The sequence below is a fragment of the Hyla sarda genome, chromosome 6 (genome assembly GCF_029499605.1).
Source record: "Hyla sarda isolate aHylSar1 chromosome 6, aHylSar1.hap1, whole genome shotgun sequence".
Taxonomy (NCBI): Eukaryota; Metazoa; Chordata; class Amphibia; order Anura; family Hylidae; genus Hyla; species Hyla sarda.
The window spans coordinates 142,316,439-142,342,438 of record NC_079194.1 but is presented as its reverse complement, the minus strand read 5'-3'; the positions used below and the strand labels follow the sequence as shown (position 1 = coordinate 142,342,438).

General features: G+C 42.4%; 1 protein-coding gene across 1 annotated transcript in view; it reads left to right on the top strand.

Moving 5' to 3' along the window:
* Positions 1-26,000, top strand: part of CCDC102A (coiled-coil domain containing 102A) — a 107,678-nt gene that overhangs the window by 6,744 nt on the left and 74,934 nt on the right. The window contains exons 2-4 of the mRNA XM_056525336.1: positions 9,196-10,026; positions 10,479-10,660; positions 11,100-11,208. Of these exons, the coding sequence (XP_056381311.1) occupies positions 9,475-10,026; positions 10,479-10,660; positions 11,100-11,208 (843 nt within the window). The 5' untranslated portion in view covers positions 9,196-9,474. The remainder of the gene's footprint in view (positions 1-9,195; positions 10,027-10,478; positions 10,661-11,099; positions 11,209-26,000) is intronic.

The following is a 26,000-nucleotide window of genomic DNA, read 5'->3' as shown; positions in this document are numbered from 1 at the left end:
ATTATTATATTCAATGCTCCCCTGTATACTACTAATCAATTATATACACTGCACCCCATTATTATATTCAATGCTCCCCTGTATACTACTAATCAATTATATACACTGCACCCCATTATTATATTCAATGCTCCCCTGTATACTACTAATCAATTATATACACTGCACCCCATTATTATATTCAATGCTCCTCTGTATACTACTAATCAATTATATACACTGCACCCCATTATTATATTCAATGCTCCCCTGTATACTACTAATCAATTATATACACTGAACCCCAATATTATATTTAATGCTCCCCTGTATACTACTAATCAATTATATACACTGCACCCCAATATTATATTCAATGCTCCCCTGTATACTACTAATCAATTATATACACTGCACCCCATTATTATATTCAATGCTCCCCTGTATACTTCTAATCAAGTATATACACTGCACCCCATTATTATATTCAATGCTCCCCTGTATACTTCTAATCAATTATATACACTGCACCCCAATATTATATTCAATGCTCCCCTGTATACTACTAATCAATTATATACACTGCACCCCAATATTATATTCAATGCTCCCCTGTATACTACTAATCAATTATATACACTGCACCCCATTATTATATTCAATGCTCCCCTGTATACTTCTAATCAAGTATATACACTGCACCCCATTATTATATTCAATGCTCCCCTGTATACTTCTAATCAATTATATACACTGCACCCCAATATTATATTCAATGCTCCCCTGTATACTACTAATCAATTATATACACTGCACCCCATTATTATATTCAATGTTCCCCTGTATACTTCTAATCAATTATATACACTGCACCCCATTATTATATTCAATGCTCCCCTGTATACTTCTAATCAATTATATACACTGCACCCCAATATTATATTCAATGCTCCCCTGTATACTACTAATCAATTATATACACTGCACCCCATTATTATATTCAATGCTCCCCTGTATACTACTAATCAATTATATACACTGCACCCCATTATTATATTCAATGCTCCCCTGTATACTTCTAATCAATTATATACACTGCACCCCATTATTATATTCAATGTTCCCCTGTATACTTCTAATCAATTATATACACTGCACCCCATTATTATATTCAATGTTCCCCTGTATACTTCTAATCAATTATATACACTGCACCCCATTATTATATTCAATGCTCCCCTGTATACTTCTAATCAATTATATACACTGCACCCCAATATTATATTCAATGCTCCCCTGTATACTACTAATCAATTATATACACTGCACCCCATTATTATATTCAATGCTCCCCTGTATACTACTAATCAATTATATACACTGCACCCCATTATTATATTCAATGCTCCCCTGTATACTACTAATCAATTATATACACTGCACCCCATTATTATATTCAATGCTCCCCTGTATACTACTAATCAATTATATACACTGCACCCCAATATTATATTCATTGCTCCCCTGTATGCTACTAATCAATTATATACACTGCACCCCAATATTATATTCAATGCTCCCCTGTAGACTACTAATCAGTTATATACACTGCACCCCAATATTATATTCAATGCTCCCCTGTATACTTCTAATCAATTATATACACTGCACCCCATTATTATATTCAATGCTCCCCTGTATACTACTAATCAATTATATACACTGCACCCCATTATTATATTCAATGCTCCCCTGTATACTACTAATCAATTATATACACTGCACCCCATTATTATATTCAATGCTCCCCTGTATACTACTAATCAATTATATACACTGCACCCCAATATTATATTCAATGCTCCCCTGTATACTACTAATCAATTATATACACTGCACCCCAATATTATATTCAATGCTCCCCTGTATACTACTAATCAATTATATACACTGCACCCCATTATTATATTCAATGCTCCCCTGTATACTACTAATCAATTATATACACTGCACCCCATTATTATATTCAATGCTCCCCTGTATACTTCTAATCAATTATATACACTGCACCCCATTATTATATTCAATGCTCCCCTGTATACTACTAATCAATTATATACACTGAACCCCAATATTATATTTAATGCTCCCCTGTATACTACTAATCAATTATATACACTGCACCCCAATATTATATTCAATGCTCCCCTGTATACTACTAATCAATTATATACACTGCACCCCATTATTATATTCAATGCTCCCCTGTATACTACTAATCAATTATATACACTGAACCCCAATATTATATTTAATGCTCCCCTGTATACTACTAATCAATTATATACACTGCACCCCAATATTATATTCAATGCTCCCCTGTATACTACTAATCAATTATATACACTGCACCCCATTATTATATTCAATGCTCCCCTGTATACTTCTAATCAAGTATATACACTGCACCCCATTATTATATTCAATGCTCCCCTGTATACTTCTAATCAATTATATACACTGCACCCCAATATTATATTCAATGCTCCCCTGTATACTACTAATCAATTATATACACTGCACCCCATTATTATATTCAATGTTCCCCTGTATACTTCTAATCAATTATATACACTGCACCCCATTATTATATTCAATGCTCCCCTGTATACTTCTAATCAATTATATACACTGCACCCCAATATTATATTCAATGCTCCCCTGTATACTACTAATCAATTATATACACTGCACCCCATTATTATATTCAATGCTCCCCTGTATACTTCTAATCAATTATATACACTGCACCCCATTATTATATTCAATGCTCCCCTGTATACTACTAATCAATTATATACACTGCACCCCATTATTATATTCAATGCTCCCCTGTATACTACTAATCAATTATATACACTGCACCCCATTATTATATTCAATGCTCCCCTGTATACTACTAATCAATTATATACACTGCACCCCAATATTATATTCAATGCTCCCCTGTATACTACTAATCAATTATATACACTGCACCCCAATATTATATTTAATGCTCCCCTGTATACTACTAATCAATTATATACACTGCACCCCATTATTATATTCAATGCTCCCCTGTATACTACTAATCAATTATATACACTGCACCCCAATATTATATTCAATGCTCCCCTGTATACTACTAATCAATTATATACACTGCACCCCAATATTATATTCAATGCTCCCCTGTATACTACTAATCAATTATATACACTGCACCACAATATTATATTCAATGCTCCCCTGTATACTACTAATCAATTATATACACTGCACCCCAATATTATATTCAATGCTCCCCTGTATACTACTAATCAATTATATACACTGCACCCCATTATTATATTCAATGCTCCCCTGTATACTACTAATCAATTATATACACTGCACCCCAATATTATATTCAATGCTCCCCTGTATACTACTAATCAATTATATACACTGCACCCCAATATTATATTTAATGCTCCCCTGTATACTACTAATCAATTATATACACTGCACCCCATTATTATATTCAATGCTCCCCTGTATACTACTAATCAATTATATACACTGCACCCCAATATTATATTCAATGCTCCCCTGTATACTACTAATCAATTATATACACTGCACCCCATTATTATATTCAATGCTCCCCTGTATACTACTAATCAATTATATACACTGAACCCCAATATTATATTTAATGCTCCCCTGTATACTACTAATCAATTATATACACTGCACCCCAATATTATATTCAATGCTCCCCTGTATACTACTAATCAATTATATACACTGCACCCCATTATTATATTCAATGCTCCCCTGTATACTTCTCATCAAGTATATACACTGCACCCCATTATTATATTCAATGCTCCCCTGTATACTACTAATCAATTATATACACTGCACCCCAATATTATATTTAATGCTCCCCTGTATACTACTAATCAATTATATACACTGCACCCCATTATTATATTCAATGCTCCCCTGTATACTACTAATCAATTATATACACTGCACCCCATTATTAGATGCATTGCATCGCTGTACACTGCACACACTGCACCCCAATATTATTAAACTGCACTGTTTTATGCTACCCCAGAACTGCGCACACTGCATCCCAATATTGTTTGCATTAGACATGCATGCTACCGCCAAACTGTACACACTGCTTTCAGTATTACATATGTTTCCCAACTGTTTAGGACTATACAGCATGCACTATAAAGGAGATATATCATGTACAAAAATGTATCCCCTATCCGCAGGATAGGGGATAAGTTTTACATTTTTAGTTTTCAGCCTCCGGTTGGCTGCTTTTTCGGCCGTATGCGGTTTCCCAACCGCAGATAAAAACGTGGTTCACTCCGGTCGGCTCATAGACATACATTAACTACGGTTCCCGAATACGGCTGGGTGCCAGCGCCGCGATTAAGCCCCGCCCACCCCTCCTCCCAGCCGTATACGGGAACCGTAGTTACAAACCGTAGTGTGAACCCAGCCTAAACTGTATCAAAACGTGTGTACAAATTTTGACCCACATACGGTTGAAAATCCTATACGGTTTGAAAAATGGTGTCCGGTTGCATCTGGTTTTTAAGAAAAAAACGTATACGTTTTTAACTTTTCACTCCATTTTGAATAAAGTTTCACTTGTTTGATTGAAATTCCAAGAAAAAAAACTGTGCAAAGTCAAAAACCGTATGGAACCGGATGCACATACAGTTCTGTACGGTTCCCATTGACTCCCATGTTTAAAAAAAAAAACGTATACGGTTTAGTACAGTTTTTCACCTGGACCAAAAACCGTGGTAGGCTACGGTTTTGGGCACGGGGAAAAAAACTGACAAAACCGTATAGGATGCAAAACGGACACAACCGGATGCATCTTTTGGCATACGGTTTTCAATGGAGAGTCAATGTATACGGTTTTCAATATGGTTCCATATGATTTTCACATAGAAAACATATACGGGAACTGTATTGCAAAAACGTGGTGTGAATGCACCTTAAATCCTATGATAGATTCCCCCGTTTGTCCCAGCCTGTGCTTCAGCTGGGGCATAATTGATGCTGCAAAGTTATGTTCTGGAAGCTATGGTGACCCCTAGTGGTCTTTTTAATTTTTTTATAAGCCATGATTTCTATAAAAAGGAGATTGAGGGAATGTTTACATGTTCAGGATCTGCTACATATTCTCTGCAGTTGGTTCTGCTACCCATTGAAGTTAAAGGGGCATTCCAGGAAGAAAAAAAAATATTTTGTTTTATATCAACTAAACAGATTTGTAAATTACTTCTATTAAAAAATATTAATCCTTCCAATAATTATCAGCTGCTGAAGTTGAGTTGTTCTTTCCTGTCTGGCAACAGTGCTCTCTGCTGACATCTCTGCTTGTCTCTGGAATTGCATAGATGTAGAAGAGGTTTGCTATGGGGATTTGCTTCTACCCGGGACAGTTCCCGAGACTGGTGTGATCAGAGAGCACTTAGACAGAAAAGAACAACTCAACTTCAGCAGCTCATAAGTATTGAAAGGATTAATATTTTTTAATAGAAGTAATTTACAAATCTGTTTAACTTTCTGGAGCCAGTTGATATATATATATATATATATATATATATATATATATATATATATATATAAAAAAGTTTTTTCCTGGAATACCCCTTTAATGGATAGCAAAATCACCTGCACAAAATATGCAGAAGATCCTGTACATGTAAATGTACCCAAAGGGTACAAATAGATCACTTCTTTCATTTTAAATAGGGCCTCTGAAAAATGAAAGAAGTGATCTGATTGGTTGCTATGGGCAACTGGTCAACTTTTCATCTGCACAGGTTTTGATAAATCTCCCCCAAAATGTTTTAAAGAAGTATATTAGTAAAATTAAAGGGGAGGTCCGACAAAAAGTAACTTATTCTCTATTCACAGGATAGAGAATAAGTGTCTGATTGCAGGAGGGGGGATTACTGACCGCTGAGACCCTCTGCGATCTCCTGACCTGGCCCCCTCTATATGTGAGGAACCTGTATTACAGACGGGAGCATCGGAGAGATGAGAGTTCAGCACTTGGGTCTTTTTGGCACTCCCATAGAAATGAATGGAATGCGAGCCGTCTGTAGCACACGCTCCTCACAGAGAACCGCTGCTAGTTCTGGAGATCACAGGTGGTCCCAGCAGTCAGATTCCACCGCCATCAGGCAATTATACCCTATCCTGTATTAAGGGGATACGTTGCTTTTTGCCAGACAACCCCTTTAATGTTTTGCCAAGATGTACAACATATAAAATCTTTTTGAATCTGACCATTTAATAGCTGTTTGTTGGGATATTTTGAGGGGACACAGCATTAAACACTTATACAGGTTGGGCACTCACTACTTTACAGAGTGTCACATGAAAAGATAAAATAAGGGGTGTACTTACCTATGTAAGTACTGTATATTCAGACATTATATACACACACCCTGTATATTACACCTGGAAATGATATATTCTCCACTACAGTATTTTATAAGCTCCACCCCTTTGCTACGTCTTGAGATAACATACATTGCACTCTAGTATTATACTCGCTATAACCCTGTTAATTACTTGACAAAATGTTATGCTAGCATCATGTTACACTGGGACATTCATGCACTGCCACCCTAATATTATTTCCATTGTATGACTAGACATGATATACACCATTCTATATATATATATAATTTATTACTATAGCCCTGTATTGTCTTGTCACTCACAAAGCATGGATTGCACATAATATGGTAACTGCAGCCAAACCACAAAATACACTGGAATTCTGAGCAGATGTTTATTTTTTCTTGTCTTGAGCGTGGTGACGTCCTTGTCTGTCTTCACTATGGTGGTGCCAGTCCATATACGCCAGGCAGATGTGTCTTATTAGCTGTAGCAGCCTGCGTATATAAATACCATTGTGGCGCTCTCTCCCGGGCGCTGCTTTCTTTTATGCCACTTTTATCTCCAAAATGCTGCCTTCCTTTGAGCTGCTATCTTACAGACACTGCCTCCCTTTGTGCTGCTCTCTACCAGACACTTTGTCCATTTGTGCCTCTCTCTCCCAGACAGTGCGTCTCTTTGTGGTGCTCTTTTCTGGAAACTGCCTCCGTTTGTGCCACTCTCTCCCAGACACTGCTTTCCTTTATTATGCACTCTCCCATACACTGTCTCTCTTTGTGCCTCTGTTTCCCTTTTACCACTCTCTCCCAGACACTGTTTCCCTTTTACCACTCTCTCCCAGACGCTGCCTCTCTTTTACCACTCTCTCCCAGACACTGTTTCCCTTTTACCACTCTCTCCCAGACGCTGCCTCTCTTTTACCACTCTCTCCCAGACACTGCTTCCCTTTTACCACTCTCTCCCAGACACTGCTTCCCTTTTACCACTCTCTCCCAGACACTGCTTCCCTTTTACCACTCTCTCCCAGACACTGCTTCCCTTTTACCACTCTCTTCCAGACACTGCTTCCCTTTTACCACTCTCTTCCAGACACTGCTTCCCTTTTACCACTCTCTCCCAGACACTGCTTCCCTTTTACCACTCTCTCCCAGACACTGCTTCCCTTTTACCACTCTCTCCCAGACACTGCTTCCCTTTTACCACTCTCTTCCAGACACTGCTTCCCTTTTACCACTCTCTCCCAGACACTGCTTCCCTTTTACCACTCTCTTCCAGACACTGCTTCCCTTTTACCACTCTCTCCCAGACACTGCTTCCCTTTTACCACTCTCTCCCAGACACTGCTTCCCTTTTACCACTCTCTCCCAGACACTGCTTCCCTTTTACCACTCTCTCCCAGACACTGCTTTCCTTTTATCACTCTCTCCCAGACACTGCTTTCCTTTTACCACTCTCTCCCAGACACTGCTTTCCTTTTACCACTCTCTCCCTGACACTGCTTTCCTTTTACCACTCTCTCCCAGACACTGCTTCCCTTTTACCACTCTCTCCCAGACACTGGTTCTCTTTTACCACTCTCTCCCAGACACTGCTTTCCTTTTACCACTCTCTCCCAGACACTGCTTCCCTTTTACCACTCTCTCCCAGACACTGGTTCCCTTTTACCACTCTCTCCCAGACACTGGTTCCCTTTTACCACTCTCTCCCAGACACTGGTTCCCTTTTACCACTCTCTCCCAGACACTGGTTCTCTTTTACCACTCTCTCCCAGACACTGCTTCCCTTTTACCACTCTCTCCCAGACACTGCTTTCCTTTTACCACTCTCTCCCAGACACTGCTTCCCTTTTACCACTCTCTCCCAGACACTGCTTCCCTTTTACCACTCTCTCCCAGACACTGCTTTCCTTTTACCACTCTCTCCCAGACACTGCTTCCCTTTTACCACTCTTTCCCAGACACTGCTTTCCTTTTACCACTCTCTCCCAGACACTGCTTCCCTTTTACCACTCTCTCCCAGATGCTGTCTCTCTTTTACCACTCTCTCCCAGACACTGCTTTCCTTTTACCACTCTCTCCCAGACGCTGTGTCTCTTTTACCACTCTCTCCCAGACGCTGTCTCTCTTTTACCACTCTCTCCCAGACACTGCTTCCCTTTTACCACTCTCTCCCAGACGCTGCTTCCCTTTTACCACTCTCTCCCAGACGCTGCTTTCCTTTTACCACTCTCTCCCAGACACTGCTTCCCTTTTACCACTCTCTCCCAGACGCTGTCTCTCTTTGTGCCGCTTCCTCCCATACACTTCTTCCCATTGAGCCGCTCTCTCCCACATTTTACTTTCCTTTGTGGTGTTTTGTCCCAGACACTGTTTTTCTTCATGTCACGCTAGATAGCATTTCTTAGACTTTCCTTTGTGCTTTCAGTAATTCCAGTTACAAGTCTGCCATTCTCTGTTCCGGACACTAGGCTTCCCTTTGTGCTGTTATCTATTTTGGCATTAGGCATCCCTCCTTACTGCTCTCTTTTCCGGGCTTTAGGCTTCCCTCTGTGACGCCACCTTCTTCTTAACTAGGTTTCCCTTTGTACCTTTATATACACATGATGCTGCAAGCTATGGAAATGATAGTTTGTAGCATTCTACAGATATATTAGCATTTAAGCCCTTGGTTGCTCTTCCGCTGAATGCTTCTTTCTGGTAATGTTTTTTTCTTGTAAAATGTTTTTCTTATTTGTGACAGGCCAGACAAGAAGCATTTCCATTCTCCACCCTGGAACTGGAAGTCGGCGCCTAAAAGATACTTGTCTTCAGCTTATTCTTGTTCACTGGTTGGTACATGACATGAGGATGCTGGTAATTTTAAAACAAACTTGGCATCCATATAGGGTCCTGCCACGGTCTGAGGGGGTTCAGTGTCTCCGCTTCTAGGAGCCTGTCCCCCTCAGGCATTTGTTTTTTGGCACCACCAGAACTTTTTCTTTTCATACTTTTGTCAATCGCTTCTGCATCTCCAGTCAGTATGAGTCAGAGCAGTGGTCCGAGCCCCAGGCTTGTGGATTCCCCACTGCTTTTACAAAGCACAGAGCTTCTCTGTAGCTTGGGAAATGCCCAGCCTGAAAGGATGAGACATCCAGACTCTCTAACCCCTTCACCAAAGAGCCTTCCACCATCTCCCATCCTTCAGACTTCCATACCTTTGTCTGCTGGAGACTGGGAGAGTCGCGAGGAGCTACGACAGCGAGAGCTAGAGGAGGCCAGAGCACGTGCAGCTCAAATGGAGAAGACAATGCGCTGGTGGTCAGACTGCACAGCCAATTGGAGAGAGAAGTGGAGCAAAGTTAGAGCTGAGCGAAACAAGGCCAGGGAAGAAGGGGTGCAGCTCCGCAATCGACTTGAGGTCCTAAGCAAAGAGCTAAATGCTTTGAAAAGAGAGCGCCAGGAAGCAATCAGCGAGATGGAGCAACTCCGCAGGGAGGTTGAGAGACTGCGTGGCAGAGAGCATATTACTACAGAGCAGGAGACTGAGGAGCCGGTCCGAGATGTAGACATCGAGAAACTCCCCAAGATCAAGGTTAGAACTCATGGGCCCTGGGTTAGTGCAGGAAAGTGTGTTTGAATATAAATTCTAAGAAAATCTCCACATTTTAGAGTAAATGCACTCTAGACAAATTACTTGATAAAAAATATGCACTAAGTCTGCATGAAAATCTGCATGGATTTTGGTGTAAAATTGCTGCAGATTTAGCATGTTATCTTCATTGTTGATTTCAATGGGAGAAAAACGCAACATAAATTGACATGATACAGAATTTAGTCAGAAAAAAATCTTCTGTGTGTAGATGAGATTTCAAAAATGACATCTTCTGTACTATGATCTGCTGTGGATTTGCTATGCACATTTCTGCTATGAATATTGGCAGCAAATCTGGCTAATGTACATTTACCCTAAGGTGGATTTCCTGGTTACATAGTTAGCCTGGTTGAAAAACCGTATTCTTAGAGGCTTGCATTTACTGATTTCAGGAATTGGATGTAGAAAGTAACCTGCGACCAGAGGGCTATGAACAGCACAACGAAGGCTCATCCCACAGCTCAAGAGCCCGTCACTGGGAAGACAGAGACCCCACTGAGGAGGAGGCACCCAAGATCACTGCTCTTAAGCTGAGACTGGACGAGAGTCAGAAGGTTCTTTTAAAGGAGAGAGAGTGAGTTAACAAATACATGTGCACAATCTATATGAGCGATGTATTTGTTTATGTAGTATTTCCAAAGGTCATGTATGCAAATCTGTGTATAGGATGTATGTATCTGTGTATATAGAGCCTGTTTAGGGTGTACATGGGAGTGTGTACAGGAGCTGTGTATGTCATATACGTGTGTGTGCTTCTAAGGCCCATATGAAGTAGGCTATGTTCATTTAGTGTCAGAGGTCCATTCGAGGAGCTTCACTGCAGAATCCGTTTACTTAGTGGGACCTGAGCAGACAGGGCAGGAGGATAGGGTATGCTATCACATGGTAAGGATCTACCATATAGCTGTCACTGGATCTCTTGTCCACACAGTGGTAAGCTTCTTGTTTGTCTAGTGTCCCTTAGCTTCTCCAAGTCATTGACTCTTGATATTCTGCTTCTGCTCTCTGTATAGGGACAAGATGATTTTAAGTAAGACCATTGAGAAGATGGAGGCTGAGATCAGCCAGTGGAAGCTGAAATGTGAGGAGCTGAGCAAGTCAAGGCAGGAGGCTGTCACACAGGTAAGACAGGGTAGTGCAATCCGTGTATAGTGAAGAGGCAGTGGGAATGTGACTGTAAAATGTGGGTGGGTCTATATGGATTTATAATCAGGAATCTGGGAGCATGTTTTTGATATGTAGGTAGTCATCTGATGGGGACTGGACTATATCAGTGCATGGTCAGAATGCTGGAAGAATGGGACCAGTATGTGGGTGGGATTATCTGCTATTTAAAGACTATATCAGTGTGATGAAGTAGTGGGAATGGGTCTGATGTGTATGCAAACAAATAATATATATGACAGAGGTGAAGAACTACAGCATGCGCCATCTGCATGTTATCGTAGGAAATTTCAAAAAGGTAAGATCACACAGGCTTTACCTAAAACAATGTTCTATCTAGTTTATTTATGTGTTTGAAAAAAGCTCTGGTTTGAGCCAAAAGATCACAAAGGGTTACACTGTGTAAAGGGTCACATAAATAGTAAAACCAATATAATCACAATTGGGAAACTAAAATGTATGCGTTTCAGATAAACCATAAAGTGACTATATTGTATACGCTAGTTAACAAAAAGTTTGCTAAACTTAACAATATACTTGCCTCTTAACCCCTTAAGGACACAGCCCTTTTTCACCTTAAAGGGGTTCTCCGGTGCTTAGACATTTTATCCCCTATCCAAAGGATAGGGGATAAGATGCCTGATCACGGGAGTCCCGCCGCTGGGGACCCCGGGATCTTGCAAGCATCACCTCTTTTGTAATCAGTCCCCGGAGCGTGTTCGCTCTGGGTCTGATTACCGGTGACGACACGGCCGCGGCGTGTGACGTCACGCTCCTCCCCTCAATGCAAACCTACGGGAGGGGGCGTGATAGCTGTCACACACCCTCCCGTAGGCTTGCATTGAGGGGCGGAGCGTGACATCACATGGGGGGCGGAGGTGTGATGTTACACGCCGCCGGCCGTGTGGTCGACTGTAATCAGAGCCGGAGCGAACACGCTCTGGAGACTGATTACAAACGGGGTGCAGCGTGCAAGATCACGGGGGTCCCCAGCGGCGGGACTCCCGCGAACAGGCATCTTATCCCCTATGCTTTGGATAGGGGATAAGATGGCTGTCTGGGCATGCTGGGAGTTGCAGTTTGGCAACCACTAGGAAGGGCAACAGTAAATATCGCTTATTGCCCCCTTTCTCCCCCCCCCCACCGTCGCTTCCCTACCTGCGCCGTGATCTCCGCAGTCTCCAGCGATGATCAGTGGTCCCCACGCATCTTCTCCTCCAGGTACCGGCCTCCATCTTCTCCCCCCGTTCTGCCCGACATCCAGGGGTGGGCAGAGTGGGGGTTTCCATGGCAACCCACTATCCTGCGCTGCCATTGGTCAGAATTCATTTCTGACCAATGGCAGGGGATAGGAGGAGATCGCAGCACTGCGACCTTGCTCCTATCCCTCAGGATGATCGGGGCTGTCACTGACAGCTCCGATCATCCCTATTTTCCGGGCGATCGGGTCACCAGAGACCCGATCAGCCCGGAATAGCAGAAAATTTTCTGCGATCACCGACATGGGGGGTCTCAGGACCCCCCTCGCGTTGTGCCGGGATGCCTGCTGAATGATTCCAGCAGGCATCCCGGTCCAGTCCCCAACCGGCTAGCGGCGGGGGATGGAATTCCCATGGGCGTATGCATACGCCCTACATCCTTAAGGACTCGGGATGCAGGGCGTATGCATACGCCCCACGTCCTGAAGAGGTTAATAAATTTGATGCATTTTTGGCTGTCCTAAAGTAAAAATAAAAATCTGTAAGGGAGGCGAAGGTTTATGTTCGGCCCAATAGACTTAAGGTTTTTAGATGCACGGGATGAAGATTCACAGCCGTTACGCAATGCGGGGTAAAACTAAAAGAAGCATGGAGAGGATCCATCAGAAGAAATATGCGACACATGGAATCAGGGTAACGTAAAAAGGCGAGCAAAACACATCGGACCAGATTTATTAAACTGGAGAGAAAAACTGGAGAGATTTTCCCACAACAACCAATCACAGCTCAGCTTTCTCTTTACCAAGCTCGTTAGCTGAGCTGTGATTGGCTGTTGTGGAAAAATCTCTCCACTTTTTCTCTCACGCAGTTTGATAAATCTGGGCCATCAATTTTTTTTATTTTTGAGAGATCTCTTCGACTTTTTATTAATATGGATTAAATAAAGTGGGATTTTTACAATACTCTAATTCCTTTGAGTGCCGGATATTCCTTCTGTTGGATATCTTCCTCCAGGCTTCCTTCACAAATAAAAATCTATGTCTGCTATGAGCAGACATAAGTTTGCACCATTTTCTGTCTTTACTATAATTAAATCTTTTGAGAAGTTGGAGATTATGCTTTCTTTCAGTAAACCATCCCCAATTTTCTAAGCACTTTTCAAAATTGGCAATTGAGGAAAAAAGCTGCAAGTCTATGCATAAATAAAGTGTGTGCCATGATTTGCCAAAATATTTATTTATTATACAAATCATAAATTATATTTATTATATTTTGTAGTTATATCATATATATAGTAAAAAAAAAAAAAAAATACTTAAAGGTGTTATCCACCATAAGGGGATTTTAGTACATACCTGCCAGACAGTAATGAACATGCTTAGGAAGGATCCACACTTGCTAAATGGCTATGTCGGGAGATTACCATAAAGCTGTGGCTATCTTTTTGTGAAGTGGCTAATTGCTGTTGGAGTTTGGTCCCCTAAACTACAAATCCCATGATTCCTTGTTTGTAAGTGTGAGGCAACTTTTCTCCCTCCCACACATCAGCCACCCCACCCTTTGAAACACACCTGTGATCTCTTTGCAATAGACCAGTGTTTTCTGACCAGGGTGCCTCAAACTGTTGCAAAAACACCCAGCGATCGCTCCATCCATTGAAGCAAATACAGGCTCCCTCTGTTCACCTAACTAGTGATGTATCTTGTATGTGATCTTGCCTGCCTGCTACCGCAAGAGGTGGTCAAAAAAGCCAGAGACAGCTGAAGCAATTTGAATAACTCCTATTGACTTAAATGGGGGTTGCGCAACCTAACCTACACTGTTTACTTAACATCGGGTGAACAGTGTAGCTCGTGGGGCTACGATATTTGCACAGCTCGCATAAAAGTCAATGAGTGTCACGCAAATTGTGTGACTTTCCCGCTTCAGCGGCACAGACCACTTCTTGTGGCCGCAGACAGACAGAAGCTGGCTGGAAAACTAAAACGGCGAGATGGGAGAATCCCTTTAATGGGTGACTAATAATAAGCACCTGTCCTGAAACCACAGTCTGTAATTAGAAAACATAGTTAACCATTTACTCCTAGGGCCATGGTATCCCTCCTGCCATTCTCACTGCTTACTACTAAGCATGCGCAAAGACCTACAAGTGAGTGGGTCCAGTTACTGAACAAGACTTACACTACATTTTATTTAGCATGCCAAACTGCACTGAAAAACACATGTGATATGTACCCTATTATTTTAATGGGAATACACACCTCTGTTCACATTGTAAACTGCAGCACATTTCATTTTGTTGTTTTTTTAGTGCTCATTTCATATATTCCACAATAATTGACATGTCATTTATCCCCAGCGTATTCCTCACAAAAGCTCATTGGGAATACATGGTGGGGATCTGCAAACATGACTGATTTAAAAAAAAATATATATAAAACATTAAACACAACACACTGCTAATAATCAAATACTGGAGAAATGATGAGATCTCTACTAAAGCTAAACTATACATGCATTCTGTCACTTGATTACACCTGCTCAGCTGCGTATATAGTTTAGCAGGGATCAATGTCTCCCTTCAAGGCATACCATTGTCAGTGGATTTTGTGGCTTTATTCCATGTAAAAGTTTTGTAGACTGTCCCTAAGTGTCAGAGGTACATGGCCTGGGGTCTGATGTGCCTCAGGGCCGCACCACCTCTCTCTTCTGACATCACGCCTACTCATCTTGTTGATTAACACATGGCTTGTGTGCCAGTAGTGGCCCTGTGCAGATTGTCTGTGCCGCCAACTCCCAATGATGGCACACGTGCAGACAATATACACAGGGCCACTGCTGGCAGATGAGCCCTGTGTGTCAATCAACAGAAGGAGCCGGCATGATGTCAGAGTAGAGAGGTGTTGCAACCCTGGGGCATAGTGGACCAGAAAGTTTTCTTCTGTCTGTATAGATGTGCGAGAATATTTTTCTGTGGACCAAGTTGTATTTTGTCATTGGCACATTTGAAAGATAGGCAGATGCTTATGGCAGACTCTGGAGCCTTTTGCTGCTGTAGTAAAGCATCAGTTAACTATGAGCAAATTTCTGGGCACCAGTTGATTGACAGATCAAAGAAATAGTTCAGTGAGTATCTGGACAATAGAATGAAGTGCAGATCAGGTAATAAGGGAGCCTGCTTTCCTTACACTTTCTTGTAGACTTTCAATGGGCACTATCAGATACAAAAACCTTTGATATGTTGTAAGGCAGGTATAACCAATAGGTTTTGCAATTGCTTTCATTAGAACATTTTCAGTATTTCATACTGATAAAGCCAGTCAAACAACTGCCCCCCCTGCCTGCTTGGACACATACTAGTCCTGCTGTGTCCATGCATCATCACCTATGTCATGGACACACTTCCTTGATTGACAGCTGTGAGCGCAGGGCTCACAACTGAGGAAAAATCCTCCCACTGTCAGCTTGTGTCCCGCTACTGTCAGTGAGGACAAGCTGGGAGTTGTAGTTTTGCTAATGCTAAGGGAGATGTGAGCAGACAGCATACTGAGGGAGGGGGCGGAGACCTGCACAGTGAGGCCACGCCCCCTCCCTTTGAGAGGAATTCAGGCTAGTGAGCTAAATTAAAAGTGTAATAAAAAAAGAAAGGTGCTAGACACGTAAAAAATGTGATAGATGTACATGGTCAGGATTAGCTACTGAGTGATATATAAAAAAAAGCAGAACAGATAGACTGAGAGAAAGCAAGAGATGCCAAATCCAGGTATGTAAACCCACATACAATGTAAAATAATAATCACACAATAATTAGCAACCAAGTAAACTAACAGAAGAGACACAGACAAGACAAGACACATGGAATAGAGAGGAAGTCTGACAGGAAAAAAATGCACAATGCAAGGGCTCCAACAGCCACAATCGGCTATCTTGTGAGGTAGTAAGAGTACCAAGGCTCCAAAATTTTCCTTAAAGGGGTACTCCGCCCCTAGACATCTTATCCCCTATCAGAAGGATAGGGGATAAGATGTCAGATCGCGGGGTTCCCGCCGCTGGGGACCCCCAGGATCTCGGCTGCAGGACCCACCTGTTGTGGCTTCCAGAAACGCTGGAGGCTTCGGCTCGCTGCCACGCCCCCTCCCATAGACTTGCATTGAGGGGGTGGGGCGTGACGTCACACAGGGGTGGAGTCGTGACATCACAATCTCACGTCACCGTGGTCGGGAGGCGTTAGGATGAGAGCCTCTAGCGCTGCCGGAAGCCGCAACAGGTGGGTCCTGTAGCCGAGATCCCGGGGGTCCCCAGCGGCAGGACCCCCGCGATCTGACATCTTATCCCCTATCCTTTCGATAGGGCATAAGATTTCTAGGGGCGGAGTACCCCTTTAATGCATCAAGATTATCCAAGACAACAGCAGAGAGACTCCTTTTCCCTAACATGCAACATCTAGCTGTTAAAGGGGTCTGGCTCCAGAAAGTTAAACAGATTTGTAAATGACTTCTATTAAAAAAATATTAATCCTTCCAGTACTTACAGCTGCTGAAGTTGAGTTGTTCTTTTCTGTCTGACAACAGTGCTCTCTGCTAACACCTCTGTCTGTGTCAAGAACTGTCCAGAGCATGAAAGGTTTGCTATGGGAATTTGCTCCTACTCTGGACAGTTCCTGAGACAGACAGACAGGTGTCAGCAGAAAGCACTGTGGTCAGACAGAAAAGAGCAACTTAACTTCAACAGCTGATAAGTACTAGAAGGATTAAGATTTTTTTTATAGAAGTAATTAACAAATCTGTTTAACTTTCTGGAGCCAGTTGATATGAAACAAATATATATTTTTTAAACTGGAATACCCCTTTAAGATATGCAGAAGTTTCAGGCGAGTGTTGTAGAGGTTTGATGGAAAAATATTTAGCAAGCAAGCCTTAGGAGTCGGGAAAGGAATATTCAAGAAAATGTTGTATGAGGTCTTTTACACATGCCCAATAGGATCAAATAAGTTCACTTTCCAGAAGACATTACCCATCTAAAGCTGCCAACACATTGCAGAAATTATTGGATTAAACTTGTTTAGGAGTATGGATGGATGCATGTCAAAGAGTTCATCTGAAATCAGACTCAGCATCTGAAAGGGGAGCCCTTAAAGGGGTACTCCGGTGGAAAACTTTTTTTTTTTTTTTTTTAAATCAACTGGTGCCAGAAAGTTAAACAGATTTTTTAATTACTTCTATAAAAAAAATCTTAATCCTTCCAGTGGTTATTAGTTGCTAAATACTACAGAGGAAATTATTTTCTTTTTGAAACACAGAGCTGTCTGCTGACAGCACGAGCACAGTGCTCTCTGCTGACATCTCTGTCCATTTTAGGAACTGTCCAGAACAGCATATGTTTGCTATGGGGATTTTCTCCTGCTCTGGACAGTTCTTAAAATGGACAGAGATGTCAGCAGAGAGCACTGTGCTTGTGATGTCAGCACAGAGCTCTGTCGTCCAAAAAGAAAAGAATTTCCTCTGTAGTATTCAGCAGCTAATAAGTACTGGAAGGATTAAGATTTTTTAATAGAAGTCATTTACTAATCTGTTTAACTTTCTGGCACCAGCTGATTTAAAAAAAAAGTGTTTTTTTTTCCACCAGAGTACCCCTTTAACCCCTTAAGGACCAGGCCATTTTTCACTATAGGACCAGAGCTTTTTTTGCACATCTGACCACTGTCACTTCAAGCATTAATAACTCTGTGATGCTTTTACCTTTCATTCTGATTCCGAGATTGTTTTTTCGTGACATATTCTACTTTATGTTAGTGGTAAAATTTTGTCGATACTTGCATCATTTCTTGATGAAAAATTCCAAAATTTTATGAAAAAATTGAAAATTTTGCATTTTTCTAACTTTGAAGCTCTCTGCTTGTAAGGAAAATAGACATACCAAATAAATGATATATTGATTCACAAATACAATATGTATACTTTATGTTTGCATCATAAAGTTGTTACTTTTGGAAGACATCAGAGGGCTTCAAAGTTCAGCAGCAATTTTCCAATTTTTCACAAAATTTTCAAAATCTGAATTTTTCAGGGACCAGTTCAGGTTTGAAGTGGATTTGAGGGTCTTCATATTAGAAATACCCCACAAATGACCCCATTATAAAAGCTGCACCCCTCAAAGTATTCAAAATGACATTCAGTAAGTTTGTTAACCCTTTAGGTGTTTCACAGGAATAACAGCAAAATAAAGGAGAAAATTCAAAATCTTAATTTTTTACACTCGCATGTTCTTGTAGACTCAGTTTTAGAATTTTGTCTCAAAATTTGTAACCCAATTTCTCTCGAGTAAGGAAATACCTCATATGTGTATGTCAAGTGTTCGGCGGGTGCACTAGAGGCCTCAGAAGGGAAGGAGCAACAATGGGATTTTGGAGAGTGAGTTTTTCTGAAATGGTTTTTGGGGGGCATGTCACATTTAGCAGACAGCAAAAACCTCCCCACATGGCATACTATTTTGGAAACTATACCCCTTAAGGAACGTAACAAGGGGTCCGGTTAGCCTTAACACCCCACAGGTGTTTGACGACTTATCGTTAAAGTTGGATGTGTAAATTATTATTATTTTTTTTTTCATTATAATGCTGGTTTTCCCCCAAATTTTACTTTTTTACAAGGGGTAATAGGAGAAAATGCCCCCCAAAATTTGTAACCCCATCTCTTCTGAGTATGGAAATACCCCATGTGTGGATGTCAAGTGCACTGCGGGCGCACTACAGGGCCCAGAAGAGAAGGAGTCACATTTGGATTTTGGAAAGCAAATTTTTCTGAAATTGTTTTTGGGGGCATGTCACATTTAGGAAGCCCCTATGGTGCCAGGACAGCAAACCTCCCTACCCCCCCCCCCCCCCCCCCCCACACACACACACGGCATACTATTTTGGAAACTACACCCCTTAAGGAACGTAAGAAGGGGTATGGTGAGCTTTAACGCCCCACAGGTGTTTGACGACTTTTGCAAATTTTGCTGAAATGGGGGGCATGTCGCATTTAGGAAGCCCCTATGGTGCCAGAACAGCAAAAAAAAAAACACATGGCATACTATTTTGGAAACTACACCCCTCAAGGAACATAACAAGGGATACAGTGAGTCTTAACACCCCACAGGTGTTTGATAAATGTTCATTAAGTGGGATGTGAAAAGGAAAAATTTGATTTTTTTACACTAAAATGCTGGGGTTACCCCAAATTTTTCATTTTCACAAGTGGTAAAAGGAAAAAATGTCATCGTAAATTTGTAGATACATTTATTTTGAGTAAGGACATACCTCATATCTTGATGTAAGCAGCTCTAGGGGGCACACCAGGTTTTGGAGGAGCAGGAGGGCAGTCAGGGTCCTTGAGCTTTTGTATTGCTGTCTATGGAGCCAGAACAGCGGGACCCCCCCCCCCTCAAGGGGCATTACATGGGGTAAATAACTGGGTTACACTAAATAACTAAAATGGGGTACAGTGGTACATAAAATTATAAAACAGATTATGTTCCCAGAATGATGACCCAGAGCATAGCCAAAACTAAAAAAATATGCCCGCCCCAAACCCTATGCTCTGAATCATCATTCTGGGAATGTGATGTGTGTGGCCGTCCTTAACCTGTTGCCTCAAATGCGCACCCGCTCAGGTGGAGAGAGAGCACTGCGCATTTGAGGCAACATAAAAAAGTCCCCGATGATAGTAACTCAGTGACCCATGACCCATTTTTGGAAAAAATACCCCCAGAGGTCTTATCAGTTTTTTTTTTTTATAAAAGATTTTTTTGGGCAATTTAGTGGTTTTATGGGGTTGAAATTTGCAATGTACTCTGGACTTGGTACATTGGGGCCAAATTATGGAAAATTAAAGATACTCCCTGAAGCAGTTTTTAATGCAGAGGCCCGGATGATCGGGGCAAGTGTCACATTGAGTGGTCGTGTCCTTCCGAATCCCCCTCCTGTAACACACTCTGCATCTTTTCTGGGTTCGTCCCTTCTTTCCAGTGTGGGGGACTTCACCTGGAAAGTGTTGGCCTGGGACGATCCTTGCACCTATTACTTCAGTTCCTTGGGAAGTCCGGCCTGCTCTTTCCCGGTCGCCAAAGATCAGGACCTTTTGGACTTCTTCTTGGAACTGAAGGTATGTCCCTGTGTTGCCAGCGTGCTGGGACAGTACAAAAGAGTTGTACATGGCAACCTGTACCAAGTAGACCGCAACTTTTTTGTACCATACACAAGTTTTCCGCATGGCCATGTATGGCTTGAGGACTTGATCAGAAAGATCAACTCCCCCCATATACTGATTGTAGTCCAGAATAGAATCGGGCTTGAGGACCGTTGTTGTGGTACCTCGCACAGGGACAGGTGAGCTGCCGTTACCAGGAATAGTGGTCAGCATAAGGACATCACTCTTGTCCTTATACCTGACCAGCAACAGGTTTTCATTGGTAAGGGCACGGGACTCACCCTTGGGCATAGGTGTCTGCAGAAAATTTAGAGGGAGGCCTCTCTGGTTTTTCCTCAGGGTACCACAAGCGGACGTGGATCTGGCGGCAAGGGATGTGAACAGAGGGATGCTGGTATAAAAGTTGTCCACGTACACGTGGTAACCCTTATCCAACAATGGGTGCACAAGCTCCCAAACGATTTTCCCGCTAACACCCAGAGTGGGGGAACAATCTGGGGGTTCAATACGGGAATCTCGTCCCTCATACACTCTAAACTTGAGAGTGTACCCGGAGGTACTCTCACAAAGTTTATAGAGCTTCATGCCATACCGGGCCTGCTTCGAGGGAATATACTGGCGGAATATGAGTCTCCCCTTTAAAACTGATGAGAGACTCATCTACAGAGAGGTCCCTGAGCGGTACATAGGCCTCCAAAAATTTGGCCCCAAAGTGATCGATGACCGGCCTCACTTTGTAAAGCCGGTCATAGGTGGGATCACCTCGGGGTAGACATGCCTCATTATCTGCATAATGGAGGCATTTCCGAATGGCCTCGAACCGCCTCCGTGCCATGATCATACTGTAAAGTGGGGTCTGGTAGAAGATGTCCCCGCTCCACTACTGTCTGACACTTGGCTTTTTGACCAGGCCCATATGCAGCAAGAGGCCCCAAAATGTCCTCATTTCTGCTGCAACAATGGCGTACCATTCACTGGGCCTGGCCAAAAAATAATCTGGGTGGTGGGCGATGAACTGCCTGGCGTACAGATTCGTCTGCTCCACCATGTGATAGACAAAACTGTCACTGAAAAAATAACTGAAATAGTAAATTTCAGTGTATCCAGATTCGATCCGGATTCCGGAGTCGCCAACAAACTCCGGAACCCGTGGCTGATAACCCTCTGGTGGTCTCCAGACAGGTTCGCCGGAAGGTAAACTTGTCTGGGGGGTCGGACTCCTAGTACGAGCGGCATCACCACTCACACTAGTGCCGGCCTCTGGGCCACTTTCATGGGGGGTGCGTGGCCTCGCCTGGCGGCGTCTCCGCCGCCGTACAGGGGACTCATCATCAGTACTAGATGATGAGGAGGACGATGAAGAACACGATGTCCTCACTGGCAGATTCGGAGGCAAGAAAAGCGTAAGCCTCCGCTGCCGAAAATGCCTGGCGAGCCATCGCCTTTTTTCTGCGGTGGTGGTGGGTGGGGGAGGTGGCGGAGGGTAGGATGTGTGTGGGGGGGCAGGGGAGTATGTAGTGTGTGTTTGGTGTGACTGTATTATATAACGGTGTGTGATTAAAAATCACACACCGTTATATGGGGTAAAAAAAAAAAAAAAAAAAAAAAAAAAAAAAGCTGCTGCGGCCAAAAAAAAATGGGGGCAAATCGCAGCGCCCTGAACCCCCTAATAGGGCCCGGGTCACACTGAAAAAACTGCAGAGGACCCTTGGGGTCCTATTAAGGGGTCGGGGGGGAATTTTTATTTTTTTTTACTTTCCCTACCTTTCCCTGGGCTGGATTCTTTCCCTGTTCTATGGGGGCTTCTGATCTCCTGAGGGGGCTCCGATCTCGGCCGAGGGGGGGTCCCTGGCTTCCTCCTGCAGCTCTGACCACTGACTGAACTCAGCCAGCCGTGGGAGCTGCAGGAGGATGCTGTTAACCCCTCCCCTGCCGGCTGCTATTGGCTGGACAATCGTCCAGCCAATAGCAGTGATCCTGGGGGGGTGACGAAATCGCCACCTCCCCATAGATACAGGAGGTGATCGGGGGTGTATCCTACACCCCCGATCACCTTGTATCTCCGAGTCAGTGGGTCACCTGTGACCCGCATCACCGGAATCGCAGTAAATCGCAAGTGTGAATTCACTTGCGATTTTCTGCGATCGCCGACATGGGGGGGTCTGATGACCCCCCTGGGCATTTGCGCAGGGTGACTGCTGATCGATATCAGCAGTCACCCCCATTCGGTCCCCGCCCGGCGCGCGGCAGGGCCCGAAATTCCCACGGACATACGCGTACGTCCTTGGTCCTTAACCACCAGGATACTTAGACGTACGCGTACGTCCTTGGTCCTTAAGGGGTTAAAGCCTACCTGTCAGATCCAACAAAATTTTTTTTTTATATATCACTCAGTACCTAATCCTGACTATGTACATCTAATTTTTATGTGTCTAGCACCTTTATTTATTTTTTTATTACACTTTTAATTTAGCTCACTAGTCTAAATTCCTCCCAAAGGGAGGGGGCGTGGCCTCACTGTGCAGGTCTCCGCCCCCTCCCCCAGTATGCTGTCTGCTCACATCTCCCCTAGCATTAGCAAAACTACAACTCCCAGCTTGTCCTCACTGACAGTAGTGGGACACAAGCTGACAGTGGGAGGATTTTTCCTCCCAATCAAGGAAGTGTGTCCATGACATAGGTGATGACGCACGGACACAGCAGGACTAGTATGTGTCCAAGCAGGCAGGGGGGGACAGTTGTTTGACTGGCTTTTTCAGTATGAAATACTATTGGTTTTGCATGCTTTACAACATATCAAAAGTTTCTGTATCTGACAGTGCCCATTTAAATATTCTTCCCATTTTAACATATATAAGTGGCATGGGCAGAGGGTGGAGCTATGAGGAAAGCATATATGGCTGAAATGATGGCATGGGTGGAGGAAATAGGGCAAAACAGTCGTTCAAAAGCAGAAAGAAGGGAGACGGAGGTGAAGTGTGCATAATGTCTGAGCTGGAGGTAAAAAGGTAATATTTGTCTGGTTTGAAAGATTATGTTCGTGAAAGATGGAAGGATCCCATTGGAAACCTAGGGGTAGGCACCTGGGAAGTTAGCTCGCTATCCAAATGAGGATGGAACAGGAAGCGGAGTGGGGAGCACTCAGGAGCAAGAGAGAACCTGTGAGAGCAGTGCTTCCAGATATCTTTAGTAAGCACTATAGGTCCTAACAGTTTTCTGGTCGGGAATTGTAGGCTACCAACCACAGGAAACTATTCAGATGGACAGGGGCAAGCCACAGTTTTTCACTCTCCATCCATTTGTTAGAACTGAGAAGACTTGATCAGGCCAGGACCGTGTATAAATGAGACACCCTATAGTCATGGAGGAGGTCTGAGAGAACAAGGACACCTTATTGCTGTCCCGCAAGTAGGACAGATTTAGAAATCCTAGTATATGATGCTTTTAGAGAGGTATGTTGTGCTGCACTGTGGTATTTGGTGCTGCCAGAGAGGTATGTTGTGCTGCACTATATTAGGTGCCTCCTGGATATATCAATGAAAAGTCAGTAAGATGGGAGATTGTGATTGGTTTGTGGTAGAATAATGACCAATTGCTCCTGACTTTGGAGTTTACTTGTATGTTTATGGTCTATGATTAAAGGGATTATTAAGGAATAGAAAAACAGAGCTAATTTCTTCAAAAAAACGCTCCCTGTCTGTCTCCAGGTTGGGTGTGGTTCTGCAGCTCAGTTCCATTTAAGTGAATGGAGCCAAGTTGTTATACCAAACACAACCTGGAGACAGATATGGAGCTGTTTTTGAAATAAATTAGCCCTGTTTTTCTATTCCTGGATAACCCCTGGGTGCTGCCCAAATGTGTCAGACCTTTTTACCTGTATACATGGATATTGGATATGATTTTAAAAGCTTCCAATAAAGTTGAAATTTTACTAAAGCTCTACGTTGCTGGAGATATTTTCTGTTTCGTAAAAATATTCTTTGTGGCTGTTTGTTCCCCGCTATCTCTGCCAGCTGAAGCTTCAGAGAGGGTGAGAGCTGTTTTTTGTATATATTACTATACTATCTATATCCACTTCTATACTGTATGTGGTTTAGAGGGGTAGGATTTTTTTTTAAATCAACTGGTGCAGAAGATTTGTAAATTATTTCTATTTAAAAATCGTAATCCTTTCAGTACTTATCAGCTGCTGTATGCTCTAGAGGAAGTTTTTTTAAATCTTTTTTTAATTTCTTTTCTGTCTGACCACAGTGCTCTCTGCTGACAGGAACTGTCCAGAGCAGGAACAAATCCCCATAGCAAGCCTATCCTGCTCTGGACAGTTCCTGATATGGACTGAGGTGTCAGCAGAGAGCACTGTGGTCAGACAGAAAATAAATTCAAAAAGCACTTCCTCTGTAGTATACAGAAGCTGATAAGTACTGGAAGTGTTAATATTTTTAACCCCTTAAGGACCCGGGGTTTTTCCGTTTTTGCACTTTCGTTTTTTTTCCTCCTTACCTTATTTTTTTCACCACCAATTCCACTTTGCAGTGACATCAGTCATTTTACACAAAATCTACGGTGAAACAAAAAAAAAAAAATCATTGTGCGACAAAATTGAAGAAATAACGCCATTTTGTAAATTTTGCGGGCTTCCGTTTCTACACAGTAAATTTTTCAGGTAAAATGACACCTTATCTTTATTCTGTAGGTCCATACGGTTAAAATGATACCCTACTTATATAGGTTTGATTTTGTCGTACTTCTGGAAAAAATCATAACTACATGCACGAAAATTTATATGTTTACAATTGTCATTTTCTGACCCCTATAACTTTTTTATTTTTCTGCGATTGGGGTGGTATGAGGGCTAATTTTTTGGGCAGTGATCTGAAGTTTTTAGTGGTACTATTTTGTATTGCTCTGACTTTTTGATCGGTTTTTATTCATTTTTTCATTATATAAAAAGTTGACAAAAATGCACTATTTGGGACTTTTGAATTTTTTGTGTGTACGCCATTGACCGTGCGGTTTAATGAAAAATATATTTTTATAACTCGGACATTTCCGCATGTGGTGATACCACATATGTTTATTTTTATTTACACTTTTTTTTTTATGGGAAAAGGGGGTGATTCAAACTTTTATTAGGCAAGGGGTTAAATGATTCTTATTAAGTAGTTTACTTTCACTTTAGGCGCGGCGATCAACTTTGAATGCCGCATCTAAAGGGTTAATAGCGCGGGCCCGTGGCCCTGCGCTATAGAAAGGGAACGGAGTCAGGGCGCACAGGTACGCCCTGGGTCCTTAAGTGGTTAAATAGAAGTAATTTACAAATCTGTTTATTTTTCTGTGACCAGTTGATTTAAAAAAAAAAAAA